General features: G+C 40.4%; 1 protein-coding gene across 3 annotated transcripts in view; it reads left to right on the top strand.

Annotated features, from left to right (window-relative positions):
* The window catches only part of GLIS1 (GLIS family zinc finger 1), a 194,458-nt gene extending 167,111 nt beyond the window's left edge, over positions 1-27,347 (top strand). For 2 of the 3 annotated variants that reach the window (XM_051625623.1, XM_051625622.1), the window contains exons 7-10: positions 4,707-4,857; positions 17,526-17,710; positions 23,963-24,130; positions 26,829-27,347. In XM_051625623.1, coding sequence (XP_051481583.1) covers positions 4,707-4,857; positions 17,526-17,710; positions 23,963-24,130; positions 26,829-26,965 — 641 coding nt within the window. In that variant the 3' untranslated portion in view covers positions 26,966-27,347. Of the gene's footprint in view, positions 1-4,706; positions 4,858-17,525; positions 17,711-23,962; positions 24,131-26,828 lie in introns of those variants that run through there. The other variant, XM_051625624.1, reaches the window with a different exon arrangement.
* Positions 27,348-27,778: the final 431 nt, after the last annotated feature.

The following is a 27,778-nucleotide window of genomic DNA, read 5'->3' as shown; positions in this document are numbered from 1 at the left end:
CGTCACCAGGATGCTGTAAAAAACCTAGTAAATCTTCCCTGATCCTTCCATTGGGTCACCCCATATGAGACCCCATCACATGCACAGCATGAAAAAATGCAGGGAAAATAAATCAAGATTTGAAAGACTGTTTTACAGTGAAATAGCAGTCGCTTCATACTATGTGCAGTACAATTCCATAGGCAAAACTGTTCCTCTGTCATTATGTAGGGAATATAAGCTGATCCTCACAGAACTGAAGCCTAAGGACACTCCTGCTGCCACTCACAGCATGCAATGATTGCACAGCTGCTCTTTCAGAGAAGCAGGGGTAATAGAACAGTTGTAGAGAAATCAGCTGTAATACTCTCTAGAGTATATATATGGGTAAACAGTATATGATTTTCTCTTGATTCCACTTAAAAATATGAAAATGTTCATGGTTTGGGTTTTTGTTTTCAGTTTGGAGGGTTTTTTTCCTTTCTTTTTTTTTTTTTTTTTTTTTATTCAGAGAAACCACATTATTAATGTGCAGAGCTCTGGGCTTTAGGGATCACTTGGATTCCTGGAGAATTTCAGTTTTGTCTTTCTCCAACTTAAAGCACATTTTAAATATGTCAGGGATGAAAGCCAATCACAGGAAAAAAATGAAATATTAAAAAAGCTCCCATTCCTTGTGTCCAACTTCAAAGCAGGTTTGTGCTTAGGGCTGGGTAAAACAGTGAGCAAAAGAATGTTTTGCAGTCAGAGGAACCCATTGTTTGCTTAGACCTTCGTCCTTTTTCCCTCCTCATAACTAAGCTGCTTCTTGGCTGCACACATTCAACTCTAGCTGTGCCCTCCCTGCAAAGGAAGTGTCTCCATGTAGGTAATTCCACTCTGGGCACGTCTTTTTACTGTTTTTCTGGTCTCAGCATAAAGCTGGGGTAAAGAAAAGCTGCTAGTCACAGACGCTCAGAGAACTGTTGTGGCAACAGATGTTAAGGTTAAAGGCCAAGCCATTTAAAATATTGATTGATGACATACAGTTACAAGCTAAGATGGTCAACACCTGAAGAGGCCCAAGGTGCACAGTCCCAAAGTGGGTTGCACTTATAACAGCTCCAAAGGCTTCTGTGTGACTGCAGGTTCTCAGAAGATTACAGTTCACTGCTGGGAAAAGGGAGGAAAATCTGTAAAAGAAGTTAAATTTTAGAAGTATTGAAAATTATACTGAGTCTAGAATCATAACTGTTCATCCCCCTCCAACTTCTTCTATTGTAGAGGCACCTGTTTTCCTGGGAAAAGGTATCCACACAGCAAAGACCCGATTTCTGTCCCCTCAGGCTACTGTTCCTTTCAGTTCCCCTTTTATCAGCAGATACCTCCTTCTTCCCTGAACAAGGCAGTTCACTCCCTCACTTTCCTGATAAACTGCCACTGCCAGTATTTCCTTCTAAAAGCATAATCTTTGGGCTTGACACCCATTAGGTAGCCATGGAATCAGAGTGACAGCAGCTCCAGACTTTTGAGCATCTTAAATCTGGAAGAAATATACGCACCTCGAAAGTTTTTACTGTCAAAGTTATTCCAGTAGCTGCGTAAGTGGTTGACAGCACTGAGAGTGCCTAGCAGAGTGCACCCTGCACAGAGCCTGTGACCAAAGAAAGTTCTGTCCCCCTGAAGGAAGTCAAGTTAATGTTCTGTTGGGTAGTGCCCTTGTTTTGCACTGTGTAAGATAAATAACTTTTAACTTTAATAAGTACCAATTTGGTTCTCAGTGACTCAACAGAAGTGACTAATGTCTCACTGCAGGCTCACATGGAATCTCGTAGTAAATCCCATCTTCCATTGTGTGTGCCACATGGCCCTCAAAGAGCTCTTAATTACAGGCAGACACCCCACACAAGTGAAGCAAGTGAACAACAGGCTCCATTCTTTGTCTGCCTTGGCTCGTGTTTTGGCTTTCTCACTATCCAGAAGCTTCAGGGGCAGATGCAGCTCTCATCCAAAGGCTGGGCTGTGCAGTCTCCAAGCCTCACCGCTGCCTTGCATCTCCCCCATTCCTTCCACTTGCCCTGTGTCTGGACACATTTGGACTCTGGGTTTCATCTCATTTCCTTAGGAACCAAGGCTTGTGTAAGCATTTTGGTCACCTCTGTCCATGTGTGTCAGTCTCCTTCCTCACAGTAGTCTTTAAAACCCATTAGCCAAGCTCAGCCACATGTGACAGAGGCCTCAGAGACAAGCTTCTCTGCCTTCTGACAAGCTTCATGAGCACTGCAGAGGGGAAGGGAGGTGGGGAAGGTGAGGGCAAGAGACACCATGTGTCAAACTGAGCAGGAGTGAGGGTGTTGTGGTAAATAAAAGATAGAGGAGGACAGGTCACTGAGGAATGAACCCTACAAGCCATACACATGCTCCAAGCAGGGACCTGTTCCAGAGAAGGTGTGATCAGTAAGTCAAGAGATGGATAAGCTCAGGGTAGATGGAAGAAGCCAAACATTATCTAGGAGAGGAGGTCCACAGCTAGACAACTCTTTAAGCCCAACGGTAGGTAATGGGTGTCCTCCCTAGTAGTTCCACAGATGGGCAAACTCCTCTGCATAGTGGTTGAGTATGACAGATATTTGGGATGACAGGGATTCTGGTTTAATTTGATTTTCTAATGGGGTGTGTTTGAGGGCATAGGATCATGCAGGAATTTGCTCTTGGATATATGGATGTGTAGGGTGGTTTTGTTAACATCTTCTTGCTTATCTAGAGGGGTGTGTTGATTGTAGGTGCTCTGCTGCTTGTCTTTCTCATACACCTCAAGCAAAGAACTGAACTATCCTCAGTACCTGAGACAGTAAAGAAGGGGCCAGGAGAGACCTCTTAAACATTCATCAACTGTTCAGGGGTGGGACTGAAAGATAAAACATTTGAGTCTATTTACTCACCACCACACTGCTAAAACTGCCTTTCAAGGGCTTTTAGCTTTTGGGTGAGTTACTGACAGGGGCCAGTAATAGTCTGCCAGCCTTACAGAGCTCTCTAGTTTCCCAGGCTGTGCTGCTGAAAACACCTGAACTGCGTGGTGTAGGAAATACAGTTGAAGTGTGAAATGACACTGGAGAGTCAAGGTCAATTTGGTATTTGGCTCATCTTCCAAGCCTGATCATGAATGTATGAACAATAAGGATTTGTGGGGAATGGAAACTACTGTGTTATCGAATGGACTGAAGCCACCAGTAGAAAAATGACATTTTCACCATGCAGCATCCTATTTACTGACTTCCTGTTATCAGAAGAGGCTTTGACAAGTAAATCCTACCATCACCTGGGAACATCTGACTTCTTAAAGCCCCTTCTGTCTGGCTTTCAGTGCAGAAAACAATTGGTTTCACTGGCTGGTTGACAAATGTTCTGTCTAGCAGGAGACAGAGATGATGTGGTTCAGTTTTGTTGCTTTAGATCTGTCAACAGCTGAGGACTCATTGTTCATGAGAGGTTTTTGACTCATCTGAAGTCCCTGACAAAGGTGGCTGGAATTTTGCCTTAGTGGTTCTGTTCTTCAGTCACAGAGAAATAGATGTTGACAGTGAGCCATTGCTTTTCCACCCGAAGTCCTGTCACACATTCCCCACAGCTCCAGATTTTCATGTTGCCTTCTGCTTGCTCTATGTCACTACAAGGGTTTGGGAGGAGCACCGTGCAGAACCCTGTCAGTGAATGGGACAGAGCCAAGCTTAGCTGACACACAGCTCTGTCTTCCTGAATGAGAAAGGGTGAATGCTACAGGAGAGAAGGCAAAGACACCAGGCCTCGGGGATGGAAGGAGGGGTCTTCTGTGCTCTATAGCTGGACACTGGGAACTGGCAGACTTCATTTGCTCCCCGCAGCTTTCAGCATACCATGTATGTGGCTGCTCTGGTCCTCCTCTGTGTGCAGATTCCCTGGTAAGCATGCCCTGGTGGGCCAGAACTCTGGGAGATGTGTTGCAGGCAAACTTTAGGAAGAGGAGGAGGAGGGCAGAGAAACTGAGAAAGGGATTAGACTTTTCCAATAATTGCACCTACTAGCAGCCATCCCTCTTTTCCCCCTGCCAAAGGGTGGTGTTTGTAACACCAGACAGCCAGCACTTCTGCTGCCTCCCCTCATCAGAGACCTGCCCACCGTGCAGCCTTCTCACCAGAAGTCAGCGTCAAGGTCCTGAGCCCAGAGAGCCCTGACTGCCCTAGTGCATGGCTTACTCTTTAGATGGGAGACTATATGAAAAAACCCTAATCCTAGCATCATGATCCAAGAGTCCTGGACAAAGCTTCCTTAACAAAATACGTGCTTGAGGGTATGAGAGACAATTGGCTATTGGTGCCTGCCTGCCATGGTAGAGGAGACTCCCCCAAAAAATGGAACAGCCACACTCCTTCAGTATCTCTGTGTACTCGTAGATCTATTGTTTTCATGTTCTCATTAAAAATTTATCCTCAATTTTCTCTGCATTTAATGTATTGGGGTTCCATTTGCATCAATATGTGGTATTTCAAATGGTCCAGGATGTCCAGAAACAGACTAATTGAAAGTAAAATTTAAAAGTTTGAAATGAGCAACTACATGGGCTGCTGCATGTCTTGGGGTTGGATGGGGTATAGGGAAGGAGCTGAGGATTTTCAAGCACTTATCTGGAGAAGGAGCTGGGGATTTTCAAGCAATTATTTGGATGCTTCTTTCCTTACTTTAGTTTGCAAAATGGTGTGTGTTCACAGGCATGTACAGTGGCTCCAGCTCTAACCACAACGGTCCCTCACCAGGTATGTTGCCGCCTCCTCACGACATCCCTTCAAGACACCATCCACTTGACTCCACCCTCTCCAGTCCACATCACCACCAGTCGCCGTTGGAGAGTGCCAGGGAAGGGTGAGTGTGTGAAACATGCTTGGCCTCTGTCTGCCTTGATAATGAATGATTAATTGTTTATTTTACTTTGCAATGATGCTGTTCAAATGGAAAACACTGGCCCAAGCTAAGCAATTTTGCTTGTTTTAGAATCTTAGAACAATTTAGTTTGAAAGGACCTTAGAAGCTCATGTCATCCATCCCCTGTGCTAAGCAGGACAAACTTTGACATTACTATCAGGTTGCTCAGGGCCTTGGCCTTCAACAAAACACACTGAGATTTGTTTTCTTCATAGCATGCAATTGCAGTTAGTTTATTTTTTTAATTCTTCCTTGCTGACTTCTTGTAGGCTTGAATAAGTGCAGAGAACTTTTCTCAGCTTAAGAACCCAAACTGTGACTCACTGAGGAACAGGGCAGTGTTTGCCTTAGTAAGACTGACTTAGTGTCAGAGCAGCAAGCTTGCTCACTTCCTTGCTCTCTATAAGCTTTTCTGTAATCATCCCTCAGCAGCAGGCACTCACCAGGAAGATCCTAATCAGGGAAGAGTGTATTATCTCACTGATGTATGGATCACACTGCTGCAGCCTGGATCACATTGCATTGCTACAGTATCTGCTCTTTCTAAAGCACTGTTTGCTCAAGGATCTCGTAACATCCTCTCAACAGTAAAGAATCTCTTTAAGCCACAAAATTCTGCTCTAATCTTTTTGCTCAGATATTTTTTTTTGTTCCTAGACTCATGCAAATTAAACATCAAACCTACAGTTTTTCTTCCCAAGACTTTGGACAGGGAGGGGACTGTGATTTTGTTTTTCTGATGAGAACCTGGGACACAGAGAGATTAAGAGATTTTTTTTTTTTTTTTTGCTAAAAATATATTGGGGTTATTCAGCAAATACAGCCATTGAACATACAGTTTTCCCATCCCAGTCCAGTGACTGACCCATCCCTTCTTTTTTATGGGGAAAGGAAAGCCCAGAAAGTTTTGAATTGAGCGCTTTAAGCAAAGGGCAGAAGGTGGCAGAGTGCATGTGCTGTGGGAAGGGCACAGTAAGGAAAATTACACCTGGCATAGCTGTAGAATAATTTGTTTGAGGAAATTCAATTAGGAACAAATTAGTCCTTTTTTTTTAAGATGTATATTGGGGAATGAGAGCCGTAGCAAGGTTAGCTTCTGTACCCAGTTCCTCTTACAGCCATCTCTTCTGAGATGGAGACAGACAGTCCAAAATGAAGGTAATCAATGAGCTACTCTTTCCCTGCAGAACAGGACTATTTCAGCCCGGGAGAGTAGAATCTCTTCCTCTTGCTGCTGCCCAGTGCACTGCTCAGCTGGTTCCTCTTTCAGTTGGTTCTAGGATGGCCTTTCCAGGGGAGTAAAAGCAAAAAATCCCAAACAAGAATGAAAGAAACTAAGGATATACCATGGGAATGATAGTAAGGCTGTCAGTAGGGCGGATTTGTTTCTAAGGCACTTCATGTTTTGGTACTGTTGATAAGAAATAAGAGCAAAGACTTGACCAGAATGAGGGGAACAGACAGTTTTCCAGTTTGAGAAGCCTGAAGCTCCCAGATGAGTTCTCCTTGCAGCCCCTCATGTCTCCATTCCAGAGTACAGCACTTGTGTTTCACCAGAAACACTGTGCTGAGCAGACTGAAGGTCTCACTGATCTCCTTCTACAGACACTATGAGGATTTGCTTAGGCCAGAGTTTACATCAGAATTGTCTCTGCAGTTTCCAGTTCTAGTGAAAGGGGTGTTGTTTCTCAGAGGAGATAACTGTGCTGATTTATAATCTCAGTGCTTATATTCTTCAGTCATGTAAAGCCTTTGCAAAAACACCATAGTTAATATCCTATGACAAAATCTAAGAGTGAGATGATAACAGATGTCTAGCCATGAACCAAACATCAGGGAACGGAGAGTGGAATGTATTTTTGAATAGTTATTTTATAACAGGGTGTCTGGTTTCATGACATAATTACTTGGAATTTTTCAGCATCTCAAATACCGTTTTCTAAACTCAAAATAATCTGTCTTCAGCACTGTCATGCTCAGTCCAAGACCTTTTTGCTGTATTTTAATTGTTTATGCCTACATTATTAATGACTGCTGGAAATAAAGCCCATACATGACATTTTAATTGCAAGTACAGAAACTTAGTGTGAACTAACAGTCCTTGAATTTCATTTAGCACAGCTTTGTTTGACGCATTCATCCATTTCACTGGGCAAAATCACTTAATAATCAATCTAATGCTGGAGCCACTGAATTATAGAACTGTTCCAGCTTTGCCACTTCCTAGCAATATGCCATTGCTCACATAACATATATATGGTTTACAAGAGGAAAGAAACACCTCACACAACCTTTCTTCATATTAACTGCTCCAGCTTTCTGGCACACTGAAGATGTTTTGCCTCATTTGTCATCTGTCTCAGCATTCATGTTTAAGTAAATGTGAAGAATTTCTGTCCTGTGAATCAGTCTGATGACAGGACCGAAAAGCATAGTTTAAGTCTGAGGAATGAACCAAATGATTACTATCAAGAAATCTAATTACTGAGTCATCAAATATGCAAGATGCCAAAAACTACATGAGGCAGAGTACAAATAGTCTGCTCAAGTTTGACATAAGATTCAGATTTAAAGGCTTTTTTTTTTTGCCTTAAAAAAAGCCCTATGCTATACCAGACTTTGCCAAAGTCAATACCAAGTGCAGCAGTCAATTTTCCCAAATGGTTTGCTAAGACATTTAAATAGTTTGACAAAATTATCTAATTCACTTGAAAATGTTCTCACAAAATCTGACTTCATTACCAAATGTATTTATACTGGCTTTATACAATATGGAGAGTATTTTTTCAAATTCTGGTATGAATTGTATGCTGGACCAAAGAATTTTACATATATTGCTATTAATTAAACCAAAAGTGTGTGACTGAGAAATATTTTGGCATCCACAAAGTGAGCTTGTCATGATCCACGTTTAAATATATATTTATTTTGCATTTCAGGTAGCAAAGGTTTGTGTTAGCATTTCTTGTAGCATATGCCATGTATAAAGTCTCACTTGGTTTAATTTTGCCCAATGCAAATACAGTCTATTTTGATTTGTAGCAGAATGAAGATGGAAAACCAGCTTTTAGTATTAAATCTTAGGGGGATGTTGCACTTGGCTTTCTTTCTAAAATTTTTTTAGCTGCTATTATCAGTCATCTAAAAATGTACTTAGTTTCAGTTGTAAACTATCTCTGTAAATTCCAGTTCAGAATGTTTAGTGTGATAAATGATCAGCTTAAATGAAACCAATACGACTAACTTTAAGTGAGCTTGAGTGGTGGCACCAAGTTAGGGATTTGCAGCAATTAAGCTAAATTACCTAACAAGGTCACTTTGTAGGATCTGAACACAGTCCCTCTATGTGTGACTGTGAGCCCCTCTGTCACTTGTGTCACCTGTAACAAACAGCACTTATGTTCTCCAAAGAAGCTGGGGGTACTGAGCAATAATAACTGTACTGGGAAGGTGATGTGTCTCCAAGGGAAGGGAAAGTGAAACTATTTTTGTTGTATTCCTGTGGTAATTTAGGTCAATTCTGCTCTGTAAACATAACAGCAAATGAAGAACTAGTGGGATTAAGACATCTGTGATGTCCATTGGTGATGATTAATGAGAACTCTGAATCCAGTCTTGTGAGCCTTTAATAAAAAGGATTAAGTAATCAAGGTTAGAGGAAGGAGCTTACACAACTCTCTTGTGCCCATGCTTCTCACCAGCTAACTGCAACCAGTTCAAACGATGTTCCAGACCTCCCTGAAGAGCCACTTACCCATACAAAATCACAAGGAACAGGACTTAAAAATGATCAAGTGAAAAGAGACACTTTAGTCAGGCTGCTTAAACATCAGAATTTTTGTTTGCTTGCTTCTTAGCACCTGTTAATTCAAATACCACAGAAATACTTCAATGTAAATAGATCCCTGTTAAAAATTTAGTCCTTCATTTCTCTTCTTGTAAAGTAATGCAGCACACACAGAGCCTCCTTTCTTGCTCAATCTGGTAACACTAGATTTGAAATTCCTGATATTTTTAAGGCTGCGAACAAATACGTAGGAAAAAAATCTTGTGCGTTATATTTTTATTTGTACAACTACCATGTTATACTGTGGCAATAAGAGGCTGTGAGCCACCTCCTACCCACCTTTTCAGCCCTGTTACAACATTGCCAGGACCCCATCAGGTGCCTCCATTCCAAAGAATCTGGACCAACCCTGCCTGCTCTCCACGAGAGCTGGGAGAAGGAACCCTCCAACACCCCCACATCTGCTCTGTGGGACTGGCTTTTTGGCTTCAGCTTTGCTGGAAGGTGATGGTGGCATACAAAGGGTTTGGTGGAAGCTTGCTCATCAGATGGAGCAGGCTCCGATTGTCTCACTGTTGTTTGCAAGGAGCTAGTTTTCTGGAGGGTGACTGTTTCTGGGATAAGATTTAAGAAATTGCCCCAAAACTAGTAAAAGAAGTGGGGGAGATTCTTTTAATCAGCTGGGCTATCTCCTTTATCTGCCAGAATCCATGGCCAGGTAGGAAAATACATTTGTGTACCTAATTCTCATTACTTTCAGTAGCGTTAGGTGACTACTTATGCCTCATTTTTATTCATCTTTAACTTTCTAAGCTTACATAAATAAATTGACTAGTAGCTGGCATGTTGCTAGAAGCTTTGTGGGAAACAAACGTTTACTGTCTAGAAGTATTTTGGAGAACCAAATACCTACACAGTTTCTATAACAGTTCCTAGGCCCAAGGAGATACATCACTCATCCATTGGGGATTCTACTGGAGAATACTCTTCATTTATAACAGAATAGACAAGTCAGTGTTTTAGTCTTTCTTTCAAGAGCATTAAAACCAATAACAAGAAACAGATATCTCTGACAGCTGAAAACATTTTCAATGGAGGAAGCCAAGAACCCATCATAATTTATCTCAGTGCTAGGGATCTGAGCACGCAGAAGGGGCATCAGTACATCTGTCCAGAGAAAGAACAATGTACAGGTGTGGAGCTGAGCTTCATGTAACAAAGAACATCAGTAATTAAAAGCATCTGGTTTCAAATCCCAAGCCATTTATCTCATTGTAGAAAATGTGATCAGAATTCATTTATAATCACGTCCAGATAGGCTTATACAGTTTTCCCCCCTCCCCCAAAGCTAAATGAGCATTAGCATAGGCTTACTTTAACAATACATGGTGAAGAATAACTTAGTGGTTGATCATGGGGTACAATATTGTTTGGCCATCAACATGTTTTTCATTTGTGTTTCTAAGAGGGCTGGATTGACATTCATTAGATTAATCAGTGCCTCTCAAAGTAAGTGCTGTGTTGCCTGGCCAGGATGCACTGTAAGTGAATCTATCTTAGAGGGAGAAAGAGGAGTTGCAGGAGGAGGTTAAAGAAGTTTGTTGGAGTAACTCAGGAACCCTTTAAGATGGAATCAACCACACCTCTTCTGCATTATAATGATTTTAGCTGTAGTATATTTACACTTAATATTTGTAAAGCTGATCTTTTTTTTGTGTGGTTTTTTTTTTTGTTTCCAAATTTTGTTCTGTTTTTTAACTGAAACTTCGGCAGTTAAATGTAACCCAAACACAATAATATTACATGGTATAGCAAATGTTTAAAACATCTCCCCCTGTTGGGTATAGTGCCTTGCTGAAAGCAGGCATCAGCTACCTGTTGCCTGCCTCTGGAAGCCCTGCTGCACACCTGCCAGGGAATAATAACCTTAAATGACTACAGTAAGATAGATCAGTCAAGCATGCAGTACATGCCAGATAATGCTGAGTAGACAATATCTGTGTTTGATTGCATGTCTTTGTAATTGACTTCCTGGCATTCACTTGAACCTAAGGCAGTGCTCTTTATTTAAATGTATTTTGATACTTCTTTGACCACATTGATAAGGATTTTATTTTTTTTACTTTTGAAGTGTTTTCCTGCTAGATCATTAGCACGAGTAAGTTTTCAAATTTCCCCTATGTGTAGCAGCTTCCACTGTAGTGATTTGTCAGCTTCACTTGAAAGATGATTGTACAAACCCTTATAAATAGAAATACCTTTAAGATTGGCACAGATCCCTTAATGATCACTGTGATTAACTGCTCCGTAGAAATTGCATGTACTACGTCAGAACAATTGTAGAGACATTCATTTAACATAGAAAAAAATGTGTTTGTGCATATGCTTGAGTTTGTTCAGGTAATGAGAAGCACTGCAAAAAAGCCTGAGTTCTGTTTTATACCCAACTGAGACCTGCATGTGTATTTGTTAGGAGAGGTTGTGAGTACTTCAGTCACTCTGTACCTGAAGAGAAGGCCCACACAGAGAAAGGGCCCACAAGAGAAGGCCCTTCGTGTGCACCAGGAAAGGACCCTTTGGCTCCTGTGGAATTTTGAACCCAACTCTGTTTTCATATCACTATTGATTGGCATTATTAAAAATATTCTAAAGCAATTAAATGACATAAGACTCCTCAGTCACATTAAAGGTCCTGCGGATAGTATTTTCCATAATGTTTATGAAGCCCCTCTTACTCCTCACAGCCAGCTGGCTCCTGCACTTTTTCTACAGGCATGTGTTGACACTGTTCCAAGTGTGGTTGCGTGGAGATGCAGAACTGGAGTAAAAATAATCCAAGGCGGTATTCTGAATGGAAAATAGTATCTTGTATTTATCTATGTGCAAGGAAAAGGGCTGACATTGCCTCAGTCCTACTTTAAAGATGTTGCACACGGAGGTGTGTCACACGCTGCATTGTAGCAGAGCCAGGAATGGAGCTGGGGTATCTCAGCAGCAGTCACTCAGTCAAGCTGGGCACAGGCACAGCCAGAAAAGAGGAGCAGAAACTCAGTGTTGGGTCTGCAGCCACTGAGCAGAGACAGGGCCTTGTGAGAAGGGCAGTGTGTCACAGCCCAGCAACTCCTTTGCTCATTGTTTATAGAAAAGGGTCATAAAATGCAATGATGCCCAGCAAGGTGATCTGCAATGAAGGATTTATTGTATCAGGGAGAGGGGGAAAAGAGGAGAAAGGAAGAAAGAAGGAGAGAAGGAAAAGATTCCTTGCATTCCAGAAATGTAGCCAGAGGCACCTGGCAGTGATTAGTGCAAAGGTTCACCAAACTTCAGATAGAGTCTGTATTTAAAAAAAAAGAGAAGTGAACGGTATAACTGTTTCCTGAGCATGTGCTGACAGAAATTCCCTCAGGGCAAGACCCAGAACAGAAACACGTGGCAAGAGATTGGGCGCTATCCAGAGACCAGATTAGCAGAGCTTTACACATCATTTTTAATATTATGGGGAGAGATGAAAATCAGTGTTCACTTTTTTTTTCCCCCCATTAAAAAAAAATAATCTCCTGGTCCTGGAACTGAATTGGACTTTCACACAATATAAGTAACGATAATGCTTGGGAGAGATTCTATGAATGAAATGGTTGGCATGCTGGATTTTATGGCAGATCCTGGTTTCATGAAAAATCCCAGTTTTTGTAACTTGCTGCAATACTGCAGGAGTTGCTTAAGGTAAAACATGGAGCTTCTTTGTGCTTCTCACTCTGTTCCTTTATTATATACTTTTCATCATATTAATATGAGTGAAACATAATTCGCAAAGTCAAGATTGTTCGATATGATAATATCCTATGCATGAGAGCTCCATTACTGAATGGTTTTATGACCAAAAATATAAAGAAATTATTTGAGATAAAGGGCAGATGTTTTTCAGTCTGGATTTGGTTCTGTTTTCACTGAACTCAATGGGATAGGGGTTGAGGTTCTTTGTCTAGCTGAGGAATCTGCCAATCAAACCATCACATCATAAAAAAAAAAACACAACCCAGACAGTTTTCATATTGGAAACATCCCTATCTTAGATACTTCTATTTTGTGGTTACACTTCCTTCCCACTTATTATTCAATAATCTTACTTTGCATTTATTTTCATGATTTTTCAATTCCATTCAATATTTACTAATTAAGCATACTCTCTGTAGGTTTCGGCAGTCAAGAGATGATGAACTAGATAATGAAAAAGCTCATCTTACAAAAGCTTAAAATCTCACTTTACAATTTCTTCCTCTGTTAATTTGTCCAGGAACTGCTTTTGAACAAAGAGTCGCTAAAGGAAAGTGTAAAACTGTTTCTTACTCAGGCTAAATACTATGAATGAATATAGGAAACAAACACCTTGACATTTTGACAGAAAGCTCAGTAAAATCAATGTCGATACGTATTTACTTTTTGGTTCTTTATGTTGCAGTAATATTGGAACAAGGCATTTGGCCTTCATTGTGAAAATACTCAAATTCTTATCCACGACTGTTGTTGTTTGAGTTACGAAGTGTTTTAACATCAGGCATCCTGGGAAGACAGGGTAGACTGTATCGACAGTCAGGCTGCATCAGCAGCACAAGAGACGTGTAGCAACCCTTGCTTCTTCTTAGCTTTGTCACAGGGTTAGGGAGACAACAAGATTCTGTCTTCTGCATAGCCAGGAGCCCTCAAATGTAATGAATTAAGGAAGGATAAGGATTTTTTTTTACATGTGTGAAAGTATTTATTTATATATCTCTCTATATAGGGAAACCACAACACTATATATATAGGCACAGATATGTATTAAAAGGCCTCAAAAGGACCTGCACATTTACTGAATTATACAAGTTACAATTACAGTAAAATCTATGGTATATATTTATTATTAATGTCCAAAGCAAAGCAAACTGTGGTTGTAGTACAATATTAACAGGAAATGTCCAGGCTATTAGTTATTAAAACATATATGCCTGAGCTACTGCCTGGGAATTTTTAATATATCCAGCTGAGTTCTGGTGTAAGTAATGTTTCTTCCACCCAGAAGGCATCTCCCTTTAAACTCTGTTCTGGTGCATTAATTAATTTGTATCAGGAATTATTCCTTCTCTTTTTAAACAACCTGAGTATCACAACAACCTAATTAGTAGGCAAATATTCAGAAGAGAGTTAAAAACACAGGACTGGAACTGGAGAGTTAGCTTATTAAAAAGCTCTCCTTGAGTGGGCGAGAGCACATTTACACACACACACACAAATTTTGAGGACCAGCCCAAGATGTAGGCATTGTGCTGAGTATTTTAAGGAGACAAATCCTAATGTTAGCCACTCTTGCTAGTATAGCCAGATTTTTCTAAGCAAAGCTCCCTCCTAGATAAAAACTGTGCCTCAAGTTATGGGAGAAATATTAAATGTCCTATTTGGGAGAGGCTGAGGAGAACACAGTGGATTTTACAGTAACCTGCTCAACTGTATGAAACTTGTGGAGGAGGCAGCAATGGTCAAATGTTACATGGAGCTTTCACAGTTTCAGTTAAGTTCCTGTGCTGCAGCAAGTTCCTGGGATATGGGCTGCCCAGAGCTGTTTGCTGGGCTGCAGTGGTGTGGTAGCAGTGCCAGTGGGAGCAGGGAGCTGGTAGCTCGGCCTGGAGCAGGGCCCATCTCAGCTCCCCACCTCTCCTGCCTTGCCTGGGCAATCTCACCTTCTCTTAACCAGGCATTTCAAAAGCTTCCAGGCATAAATGCTCATGCACAGGAAAAATGGGAATGCAAGATAATGTGAATGGGAGAAGCACTGCTTTAAAAATAACAAGAAAAACTGTTACATTCTTCTCAGATTGGTAAGATTTCAGTAGCCTCTGGGAGTAGTTAAACTGGGTAGGGAAGCTGGGATTTTCAGTACTCCCACAGCTGGACACCTTAAGTGTACCATTTTTGTTTGACATGCAATATATTTGCATAGAATTAAAAAATGTGATTACTCGACTATCCCAACAAAGCACTCGACCGAGAGCAGCCCGGCAGGCCCCGATGGGAGGCTCCTTTCCCAGCAGTAGCCAGGACAAGACATTTCAAGAGAAGACAGAGGAAACCCAACACAGGCAGTTGCAGAGTTCTCGCTCACCAAAAGTATTTTTCTCCCTCATTCAGAGTGGTTTCTGGCTCATACAGGCCTTGGAGTGTTTAGTACATCTTTTGTTTCTCTTTTAAATGTGTGTGTGGTCATTATCCATATAAATGTCATTATCATGATGTTTTTTGCTATTATCTTTCCAATGAAAACAACTGCAATCTTTTAAATCTCCTTTCAGATAGAAGCATTTCCAGGCTTCTAATAGCATTCTGGCATGTTGAGGACAATGTCTCCATGTGTGCCATTTCAAGGGGCTGGTGACCGTTTTGTAATTTGTGGTTGTGTTTTGCCAGCACTCCCTTGCAGCCTCGGAAGAGCTGGTGGCAAAGGCTTTTCTGCAGGTCCCAGCAGATAATGGCATCTCCATGCAATAGGTCCACAGACACATTTGAGACCATTTGCAGAAGATGTAACTTGTAGCTGGGCTGCTCAACAGCTCATTTGTATTAAACTGTTTCTCTGTGGAGACATGGGAGCTGACCTTAGCGTGTAGCTGCTCCTTGGCAAACACACTCCGTTATTTCTCCCCCGAGCATCCGCTTTTCAGCACTCCAGGCTCCAGAGAACAGTTTCGGTCTGTGACCTGAAGACGGCACAGGTGGCCCCTGCACTCCCTGCACCCACATGGGTCCGTGTCCCCTTTTTACTGCCTCTGCAGCCCCAGGCCTTGACCCTCGGGAAGGGACAGGGCCATCCCAGCTCAGTTGCTGAGCTCTTTTTGGTAGGCACTTAAATCAAAACACAGGTAAGGTTTGTTGTTTTTTTTCTTTGCGTGCTGGCTCTTAAAATTCTGCTTTAGTCCTCTTTATTTTACTAAACAGTTGGTCATCACTTAAGGGGGCAGTGTGATCTTTCTCATGAAAAAGTTGTTTCCCAGTTCTCTCATATATGGCTGGAGAATACCCTTGCCTTCACCAATTTAACAATACTGGTTTATTTCTTCAGTTTAGCTAGGGGTTATTCAGAGTCTCTGTGGTTTGTATTATATGATCCTATATGCCTTATTTTCCTGCTTGGGGAGATGGAATCAGTGCAGCATAGGATGGGCTTTGACTGGTTGATTTATTTAAGCCCCTTCTAATAGAGTGTCACTGTGACAGCTTTTGGCAGTGTTCCTCTGTGCCTCGTGTTAAATCTGATTAAGCTGTTGTCACCATTAATTCACAGTTCATCTATATTTACCTCTTGAATGCTCCCATGCAGTGCTCAGCCCTAAGTCAAGCATAGCCTTCCTCCCCAAGTTTAATCTGAATTGCTCCAAAAAAATAATGTAAACTGGTGGTTGCTATTGCAAATCATGGTTTATGGTGTTTGAAGGGCTCGTGCAGTGGTAGAGGGACACACCAGCGACAGATTTAATTGTTTTAGTTCATTCTTGGTATGCCTGCAATGGCTTTTGCTCAATGTTTTTTTTCCAGCTAGGTGACATACATTATTACCTACAAGGGGATCTTTATTTCTGCGCCTCAGGACCTGTAGCTGTGAAGTTTTAGCACGGTGGCTCTCCAGCAGATAAGTGGATTTTTTAGCATCTGAAGGTTCTAGTGCTGCCCAAAGAGCTGCTTCTTAATTTTAACAAAACCTCCAGAGGCAGCAGAGAGTATATGGTGAACATATGGTCCATGCAGGCTGCACATTTGGCAGTGTAACACTGGGCTGTGCAGCAAAAAGGCCATTTGGCACAGCTACCATAGGGGAGGGTAAAAGATCCAGCTTATACCTAACTTACTCATTTAAAGGGATAGTTTAATGCAGCTCTACAAGAGGCTTGTACATGAGTGGCCAGGTTTTTGGTCCCTTCTTCTGCACCATGCCGTCTTTCTGGCTGTAAATGACCAAAAGACAGTTCTCTGGTCAAAGGCCAGCTGCTGTACCCTCCTTGGTGGGACAGTTGTGTCATGGCAGGAGGAAACACTGAAGCTTCTCTGCTCCACTGATGGCAAAAGGATACCCAGGGCCTTCATGGAAGTGGGTTAGCAAAGCTCTTCTGGCTCCTGTGGGAGTTTTGGGACAGGGTTGGTTCCCCAGGCAGGACTACCCCTGTGCTCCTGTGCTGGCCCAAATCCCAGACACCTGGAGGAAATTTTCCATCCCTCAGGTACAATCACTCCTCAGTCTTCCACTAAGCAGGGCAGCCACAGGCCAACAAACACTCAGGCTTTTTCTTTGAAAGGATGGTACCATCTGCCCCTGCTAAACTTGTATTTCCAAGACTAAAAAATCCTACATGAAGAATAACTGAAACTAATGCTTTTCTTTGTCTTGGCTGAAACTTGGGTGTAAAGCTTTACCCCTTTACAGCTATGAAGGCACTTAAACCATTTACTTGAATTTACTCACTCTAACTACGTTATCCATGTGTTTTCTGGACATGTAACTCAGCTCACAAAATTATAAATGAAAACTGAGATATGTCTGAATTCCTCACTGAGGAGTGGTGTCATTTTTATCCGTCATTATGGCTAGAACAGGAACAGAAAGCTTACCTAATTCCCTTTCTTCCTTATGAATACCTGAAAGCAGCACTGCATTATTATCTTTTTTTTTACAATATATTATGTATCTGCAAAAAAACCTTTCTGTAGTTTGGCTGTCATGGATATAGGGCCAACAGTATTTCCTTTTCCCATATTGTGATGTGATACGTGAAGTTTTTTTTGTATTTTCTTCTTCTAGGCTTGCTCCCAACATCATCTCTCCACTTGTCAGCCCCCTGAAAGCATTAGTTCCACCTACCCTACTGCAGAAACACAGCTCTCCATCCTCACACAGCCAGTCACCAACGGGGCAGCAATTTTCTGGAATACCAAATAAACCATACGCTCAATTTCAAAACCAGTCTGTACAGCAGGGATCTCAAGGTAACTCTTCCTGCCTTTTTTTATTTTTTTTTTTTTTTAAACTTTCTTAATTCTTCTTTGGGAGAAATAATTTATTCCGGGTTTTGAATTTTCAGCCAGTAATGTCTTATTAAGGGACTGACAGCATTTCAGTGGGAATTCCAATTTTTAAAGTGGCTTGATACACATGCAGAGCAAAATTTTCACACCAGTTCATGCTATGATACAGTATCATAATGGGGAAACCTGTCACAACAGCAGATTTTTGCATTTACTCAGTTTTTCTGGGACATGTTCTCTAAAACATTCTGACAAGAATGAATTACGCACCCAAAAAATGTCAAACAATTTCTTCATTTAAAGCTGAAGTTAAATAGCTCAGAGTCACTCCTTGATTGTCACTAAAGGATTGCTCATACTGTGTGGTAGATGGGTACTAGCTCTGCATCTCCCCTGGCTGGTCATCCAGCCTCCCAGCAGCTTGGAGAGAGTGATCCTGCCAAAGCAAGAGCCATCCAGTCCTAAAACACGTGGCCTGAAGCTCACCTGGGCAATGTCCTGCTCAGTCTACTGATGGTGATGCACTAGACATGAGCTTAGACAAAGAAAAAATACTATTTATTATTTGGATGTTCAGCATCTGTATAATTTTATATAAGAAAATGTAAAGGCACTCTGTACAAGTACAGAGTGCCACTGTGATTTGAGGAGGAGATTGGGAGCAGCTAAGCAGCTGTCCCACTGCTTAATTTAAAACATTTTTTGTACTGAATTATCCAGCCTTTTAAATCGGGAACTTATTTACCTATTCTGGAGTGCTGCTGTGGGAACTAATTAATGTTTCTGCAATTTTTGAGGTATAAATTAGCAAGAGATATTATTGTAACAGAGTCTTCCAGTAACAGGACCTTGCATATTTAAGAATTATGTTATATAATCCAGATGGTATGCTGCTTAAGTGTGGTAAATATTCACTATAAAGAATTGTGCAGGACAGCTGTCTGGTTGCAAGTATAACCAACCATGTCAGTTTATACAGGCAGATAACCAGCTTTTTGAAACTCATTTCACAGCTGTAGTGTCATTTGTGTAAGGTCATTTTTGGCTGGAAAAGTATCACATGTGATCCATTTACCAGTGGGCAAAATAGGAGTTTTGCTTTCTTTCAGTATATGCTGAGGCAAGGTCTGAAGCACAGGAGCTGAACACAAACCAGTGAGCAATTCCCAGGGGTAATGGGGTTCAGTATCCCAGCAATTCCCTCTGCCCCTCGTTTGTCCTCTGAGGAGTATTTTTGTTCTTTGGTTGGCCTGACTTAGTCTGAAAAGTTAAAAGTGTATTATATTAAATGATTTGTGCTGAAGGAAAAACTAACTCAACCTGATGCTCAACAGATTATTCAATTTAAAGAGATTAACTCTGTAAGGGGAAAGTGGCAGATTTATGATAGCATATAATGATATATGATTATGTTCCTATAATGAGCTAAATAACTACAAACCACAAGAGGAAAGTTTAGCAGCTCATTACTATGGCAGAAACAAATGCATAGACAGAACAAGTTTTGAACCACTTAAATAAATTGACTTTATTCCTTAAGAAAACCACATTTCCTTTTGAATGAATTGTTGCTTTCTAAGTGTTATGTTGTGTGGTTTTGAAAAAGCAGTAATTTTCCACTTTGGCCAAATGGTGAAGTATTATTATAAATTCATTATGGAAATGGTCATTCAAAATCCATTTTGATTAGCAGCCTTTGAAATCACTTGATCTGTAACCTGTACTTTGCTGTACTTACTCTACATCTTTTTTTTTTTTTTGCATCTCAGTTCATTAATAGTGCATTTTTCTAGTGGAATCTCTAGCAGTTTGGGAGTTTTCAATTTTTGCTGAAGAAAGGAACACTATATATAGAACCAGTCATCTGTACAGGAGCATTTAAACTTTCTGGATCTGAAATTTTTAGAAGCCAGCCAGCTTCATCAGGCTGGTAGCAGAAATATTGATAATGAAAGAATAAGCTGACATTATTTATATGTTTAAAGCTAGCTGTACTAAGATCACATGGAAATTATTACATGCTGAAAGAATTTGGCAAGCAATGGCATCCTGTGGTTATTTATACCTGACATGATTTCTTGTCAGAAATTTTATGGAATTTGAAAAGCTGAGATTTATTTGCACATACATGTAAATGACATGACATAACAAGATGGCATTTAATAGGCATATTCCAATTATTTGCTCATTACATCATTCATTTTAAAGCTGCTTGAAGTTTTCTAGGCTGTTCCTTAGAGAAACAGAGGCAATCAGGGCACTGTGAGGTGGCTAACTGCAGCTTTTCTGTCACAAATGATTTCAAAGCAAGATTTTAACTACATGTTATGTTTGGAACTCGGTTTATTCCTTTATTAACTGTTATATTTCTACGTCGACTGTACATAAAACATTTACTAGTGATCATTTAAACTGACAGGACATTCAGTAAATTCTTCACTTGAAAATTAACCTCAGAAAATTTTTCCTTTAAATCAAAACTGAATTTCCTGAAATCCATGTGGAAAAAAAAATACTGGTGAAACACTTATTGCCAAATTGGTACTACACTTTTGCTCTCCTAGAAGGAGCAGGGATGTTTGCACCAGACAAGCCTTTTTGCTTACTTCATATTTTAACCACTGAAGGGTTTTGTATCCTCTAATCAACCATATGAGGTTGCCAATTGAACCATTAGTTATGGGATTTTAATCGTATCTTAATTCTTAGTACTTTCTGTGTAAAACATTTCAACAAAATCTAAAGGAACCACAACTAAATTAAATAAATCCAAAGCACCTTCGTTTCATACTGCACATTTTTTAAATGTATAAATGCAGTAAAGCTCTGACTTGTATTGCATATGCAAATCAAACATTGTAGTGCTTGCTAGCAACAAGTTCCATTTCCTATGGTTGTGTAAAACAAATGAAACCTTATCTGTCAAGAGCACCTGTTGCTACAAAAGTCCTTGTGGTTGCTTTAACTCAGGTGGAACTTTCCATCTCTTGTGTAATGACTTTGGTTTTCTTAGCATTTAAACTTGTCAAGTCTCCACCTCTTTCTGACTTTCTGCAGCTACGGTAGCTGTTGGGTGTCTCTGTCTTTCTCCTTCACCTTTCATCCTCAAGGAACCATCTACCTGCCTTTTAGTCAACTCCTCCCACAGCCATCTCTGTGCCTTTTCCACACACAGAATACCTCCCATAATGCCTCTGCCCCTCCATTACAGAGTCTCACTGTCTCACTGCTTCTATGAAGCTAATGAAAAAGGAATTAAGCTTTCACTTTACTGCTCAGGTCAGAAGGCTTAGAAGTCCCATTTTTAGTATCGTGGTTTGTTCTACCTGACTATGGTTCTTGCTGCAACTTTCCCCTTCCTCACTGTGTCTTTCCTCTTTAGTTTGTTTCCTGCATTTACCACATCTGCAGACACATTAGAACAGGAATGACATTTCTTTCTATTTTTTCTGGGAAGCCCTTAGCAGAAATTTGGCCCTGGTGAATACAAGAGTGCAATAACACTGGTATTTTGTACATTGTAGCTCTTCATTGGATAGTTTCAGTGACACTTTTTGTGCTGCCTTTTCAGACAATCACGCAGTGATGCTGAGGCACAGATGCTGCAATCCAAAGGAGAATTACATTGCTTCTCTTCCAGACTTCTGAATCTGAGGCAATTCTCTGCCTCGGGTGTTTTTTCCTGATCAGCTAGACAGTGTAATTTAAAACACTTCACATTAAACCCTTACCCATAGGTCTTGAGAAAACCTTGGATCAAACTAGTTTCAATCCAGTTCTGTCATGCTTGGCTGTTCTCTAATTTTCTGAGCCACTGTGCCAGCCCTGTAGATCATAAAGATATTTAATTGGTTTAACAAAGGCAAGCCTGGGAGCATGACAGAGGGGGAGTGATTACAGAGACAGAGAAAACACACGTCATGCCTTCCCCAGAAGTGATGTGTGTAGCAGACATTCTGGAAAAGGTTCAGGTTTTTTCTCTCATAATGCATATAAGTTCTCTTTGCAACCAGTTATACCTGATCTGAAGCCAAGTGTCTTGGTTTTTTTCACTGCGCATCTCAAAAGGATATATTTTTAGAAGGCTTACAGCAAGGAGGTCATGTTTTGTAAACAGGAAAGTCAGGATAATTATCAAAAGCCAATCAATAAAGCACTGTACCTAAAACCACATCAAAAGATGGCTTTGCTGCCTCTCGTAAGAGCTCTTAGGTTTTTTGAGCCAGACTCTCCAGGCAGTAAATAGAGGTGGCTGCCTATTTATTCCAAGGAAGGATGTGTGGAATTTAATACTCAGCTTTCCAAGCTTCTGGGCCTTCTACATAGTAGCAAGTGTGAACAGCTTTGGTACACTGTGCACAGTGTCTTTATCTAATACAGCTATCCATTAGCTCTTCACCAGTCATGGATATCAACAGTTTAGGTATTTTGTGGTGGAGGATCACAGGTTCTCAAGAAGTGAATAATCTAATCCTTGCAGATTTTGCCAAAACACATATTAAACTGTGAAACTTCAGAGCAAATCTTTCACCACTTAATGAGTTCATTGCATTTCTACTGAAGAATTGCCTCACTTAGCCTCCTTTAGAAAAACATGACCAGAATGAACACACAGACCCTGAGCTTTGCCTGGTACTACCTACTTGGTCAAACTTGGGTAGTAAAGGGGAAGGGTAGAAAAAGACAGGAGATCTTTCTAAACCGGAAAAAGCTTATTCACAGCATGATTTGTAAGGGACAAATTCCACCCTGTACAGCACCCACGTTCTCTGGTGATAGGCACAGGTATTTCATTTCTAAACAAACTGACTGAAAAGCTGCACAACTGGCCCAGCAAGTCAAAACTTCCACTGTTTGAGTGGAACTGTGCTGAAGATCTGGTTGTCTCTGTGGTTGACTGAACTACATGGAGCTTTTGCAGTGGTTCCTTTAGAAGTATTTCAGTCTGAAGTATTTCTTCCCTTCAGTCTGAAGATGACTGAGGGAAGAAATACAACAGCTCTGTATTTTTCTGGCAACTGGAGGAAAATCCTGATGGCACATGCTACTGAAGTTGAAGCCTGACTTGGTTGACTTCAGTTGCATTTAAGGAATGGAGCCTCATTTCAGAAGGGACTTTCAGAGAAGGTAGGAAAAAGCAATGTGCAGTGTCCAAATAATGTGTGATGTACTTAGAATGAGGATGAGTTTGAGACAAGAGGAAGGAAGAGAATTAAACAGGCCATGGTTGGTATAAATCTTGAAGCCTGCTCCTTATGTGAGCAAATAGCAGTTTCTTTCAGGATGTTGGCAAAAAACTTTTAAGTTGTAAAATTAATTTCTCAGCAATTCATTCATCCTTCACTGTTAAATGTTTTCTTTAATTGTGTACAGCTCATTCACAGCTTCTGCTGGCAACACCCAAACTGCTGATACACTGGTAATACTATATTGAAAAAAAAGCAGGGGATAAGAAATGTGGAGTATGCTGGGGATGGAAGTCAAATATGCCCCAAAAGCAGAATGACCAAGGCAGCCAGAGACCATACAGCTTTATCTTGGCACTTTTCAGAAGCAAGAAGAGCCTCTAGCTGAATTCAAAGTCTCCTCCTGACATCCATTTGGAGTCAGTTCTGCATCTCTAGTTCAACTTTTACTTGAAGACTGTGGCCCCCTGTGTTCAGTGAAAGGGATTTCATTTGAAATATGGGCAGTCTGAGAAAGCAGAGGAACTCTTAAAGGTATTTTGAATAAATAGTGCTGTCTCCAGCAGTGCATAATGCACACTGGATGGGAAAGGACTTTGCTCAACTGAAACCAAAGCAATGCTATTAATTTAAATATTGCATTATTGCATTTAAATTAAAGGTAATTCATTATAGACACATTTCCTGAGGAGCTGAGCATCTTGGACCTGATCCAGCAGAGTACTTACTACTTAGCTTAGAACACAAATTGGGCTGTTGATTACACTCAGCTGATCTACTGCTTGAGATAAAGAACATCCTTGAGATTTTTGCTTGATAGGGATCACAATTCACAGCACCTTGTGGGACCAAGTCTGATGCAGCTTTTACAAGGCAACTTGTAGGTTATTATGCCTTATAGAATAGCATGATCATTTTTCCATAGTTAAAACTAAGGAACTAGAACTCCTCACAATAGTAATGAAATACTTTGACAGAAAGAGAGCTAACAGTAGTGCTAAAATGTGTGTGCAATATCTGTTTTCAGGTTACCAAGGCAGCTTTCACTCTATACAAAACTGTTTCCACTATGGAGACTGCTACAGAACAATGGACCAGTCTGTCACCAGTGATGTGCTTGCAGGGGAATCCCATTGCTTCAACCCTCTGAGACAGAACGGCTATCACATACTCAATGCACCTTTAGCATCAACAGGTAATTTATTCTGCCTATAAAGAATTATCCATATATTTTTAGCAGGAGGGGAAGGAACACATTTTATAGTTAGTGTTATTGCAAAGATATGTTGGCATAAAAAACACAGTCACTGAAATTCATTTGCATCTATAAAAATCCCAGAAGGAAAGCAAATTTCTTTATTCCTCTGCGTTTGATGGACAAATTATTCTCAGGTTTTGCTGGATGTTGTAGGAAACACAGACCTTCAGGTGAGCTGACAAACAAGACACTTCTCACATTAATTGTGTCTCATGCTTGTGTGCTCAGGCAGGCTTTTAGAATCAGATCAAAGTTAAGAAGATAGTTAACACAACTCTGAAGCACAGAGCAGCAGGGACTTCCTGTCCGTCTAAGAATAAGAGGATGGCTTTGTGTTGCAATACTGATGTTTACAAAATGGAAAGGCACTTCTTTGATAAATTCAGCTAAAAATATTAGTTCCTTTTTGCTGGGGAGTTCTTTGTGCTGTTGCACATTCATGGCAATTGTATTTTCCTGCTCAGCTACATATTTGCATAATATAAAATTTGCAACAAGTTATTATAGCTGGATTACTATAATACTTCAGCATTTAAGCATTCATTTTTGTAAAGCATTTTTTCTACTTCTAAAACCACAATTAAGAATTGTCAGAATTTCTGAAATCAAACAAAATGTGAGTACTGTCAGAGCCAGAAACACCACTATGTATTGCAAGCTTTACTTGCGTAACTCCAAGAAATTTTTCTCCATGTCTGAATTCAGGAGGGCATCTGGGTTAAGGACAATACTGAAAACATATGTTAAAATGTTTTTTGAAATGTGGCCTGAGTCAGACCACAAAATTAGAGTTGACTTTCCTGTTTGTTTTGTATTAAAGGAGACTGTTTAGAGAGAGCATGCTTGCATTTGTTGTTCCATACTAGAAAGTGTATCCATCAGTAACAAACACAAGGGAAAAGTTGAAGTTTCAGCTTCAGCTTTGAATTCTTTTGTGTTATTCCTAAGTTTGATGTTACTAAAACATAGTTTTTCATGCTAACATCAAATTTCAAGTTTAGATTGACAGCCTGCAGTATTTAAAGAACAGACTAAATAAGCTTTCCAAAAGAAATTGTAGGAGCAAAGAATAATTCTATGGCAAGACACCAACTTCAACAACAGTTGATTTTTCTGTCTGGGGCTAAACTATTATGAAATGTTTCTGTGTAATATTTTTGTTTTCAGAGTGGTTATGGAGGTATGCAAATACTTAAAAGGCAGAAACATAAATATATATCTGAAATATATAAATCTTATCTTTTTGTGTGTAAAGTAGAACCATTCAGGTTTGCAAGATTCATCAAGGCTATGCATTAATTTTTTTCAGGCTTTTATAGCACCATTAATATTAAATGAGATCTCATCTCACAGGAATGCCAAATGTGACTGGCAAACAGCTGTTCCATGAATCACATTAACAGTCAATAAATTTTTATTTTCTGTTCAGGACTTTGGATAGTTTACTCTATCTGGAATCTAATAATGAATTCTGGGGTGTATGCTTATCTTGGGTTTTTTCCATTTGTGGTTGGGTATCCACCCTGTATACAGGCTCATCAAAGAGAAATTAGCATAATATAAACATTGACAAAATGTATCAAAATACTGGTCACTCAGCTTGGACCGACACAGCACAGGACAGATGAACAGGCCAAGTTTGTCTTACAGAGACTTTTGGACACACATGCCAGAATTCTGCAAACAGCAGAATTTGACCTGTAAACTAACAGTAAATTAATACATCATAGGAAAATGCAGAAATGTAAACAAGAAGAGAGTTTGGTCTCAAATAATGAAAACATACCTAACAGTAAAATAGGTATAATTAAGTTCTAAGGACTGAGCAGACAGTTCTTTCTGGAATCAAGACTGGCTGTGTAAGGCTACAGGACCCACCATGACTGCTGCGGCCCCAGGGGCAGTGGAAGATCCAGCCCTATCCAGACAACAGCTGTGGAAGTTTTGCATTATAAAAGGAGAAGGACAGATAAATTCTTCCCCACCATAGTGGCTTTCTGGTAGTCTGGGAAGCACCAGCCAGCTCAGCCAGGTGAGGAGCAAGCAGCATGGTGGGATTTGGTGGGCTGAGGACAACATGGTGCACAGCTCCTTCCACATATCCTGTGAGCCTGACCTGACCCAGACATGCTTCCACAGACCTCACTTCTGCCATATGCGGGGATCAAATAAATGAAGGATCTGGGTTTCTTCTGGATCTTAAGAGCAGCTGGAAGACACATAGAAGATTTTTCCTAAGTGCTGTTAAAAGGAAAAATATACAAAACAAGATGACTGCATCACTTTTAGTGCACACTTACTAGGATCCTTGCCCACTCATTGTTTTGACATCCTATTCAGATAATGACTGTCAAGTCCCAAGAGAGTCATACACTGATACTTGCACTTAGCTAGCAAATGGGTAGCTTTCCACAGAAATGAATGGGAGCTTCGTCTGCTATGACACAACTGCCCATGGAGATTAGTTTGTGTATCTCCTGGGTGAATCTTTGATGGTAAACTCTATTGTCTTTTCATTAACGCTGTACTGTATAGTTCCAGGCCTCAAACTCTGCTGCCTTCCTTATATGTCCTGGGTATATGTACTTACATGTCTATGTGTGTAATCATGTCCCTGCCACTTGTCATGCTGCAGGCTACGATGCAGGCTCTGAAGTGCAGTGTGTTTCTGAAGACATGGTCTCCACTGGAACTGATGAGAACGGATTCTTCCAAAATGGCGCCTTTGATCACTGCTTGAATCACATTCCTTCCATCTATACAGATACCTAAGAGCAGTGCTAATGCTGTTTCCTTTATTATACCTATAACTATGTATGTAATAACAAAGGTGTTGTTCAAGTACTTTTATTTAGTCTGTATCCCTATATGTGCTCATTTAAATAAACACCTCACATTTACCAAACCATTTTATACATGAATAGTCTGTATAAGATAATATTGGAACCTGTTCCTTTGCTGTGGCACTTTGAAATTCATGCTTTAAGGGAATAAGGAGCATTTCAAGCAGCTTGTTTTGTAAGTTCTCTCAGTAAAGTGTAAATGTAAGTTATATAATGAACTTGTAAAGAAGGGTTGTTTGTTTTTTTTTTTCCTGAAAAGTATGTTTCAGTTTGAGAATGTTGGTCCCTTTAATCAGTTTTCATTTAACTCATTGGTCAATTCTTCTCTCTCTCTCTTTTTTTTTTTTTTTTTTTTTACTAAAAGGATTTTTTTAATCACAGACCTCATGTATATAAAGATCTTCATTGCTCTGCTGGTTTTATATTTTCAGTTTTACAAGAAAGCATTAAAAACTGGAAACAAATGTACTGTCATTTCTTAACATCATCAGTCTGCCTGATAAATCCTAATATTCCATCCTTAAAATGCCTGAGAGTAATTTAAACAAAGCTGTGACATTTCAGTAACTGTGAACTAAAGCAGCCCAAGTGTAGGTGAAAGAAACGAAGGGACCTGTAGAATTCCAGTGGAAGGACCACAAGTCTTCCAGCATGTGGTGGCACCATGGCTGGCTTCCTGGCCAGCACTTGCTGCCCCTGCACCATCTCCCAGCCTTCCTGCTGCCCTTGCCACGGTGGGTAC

This window comes from Apus apus, chromosome 7, assembly GCF_020740795.1.
Source record: "Apus apus isolate bApuApu2 chromosome 7, bApuApu2.pri.cur, whole genome shotgun sequence".
Lineage (NCBI taxonomy): Eukaryota > Metazoa > Chordata > Aves > Apodiformes > Apodidae > Apus > Apus apus.
Note: the sequence above shows the minus strand (reverse complement) of the source record. Positions and strands in the feature narration are given on the sequence as shown.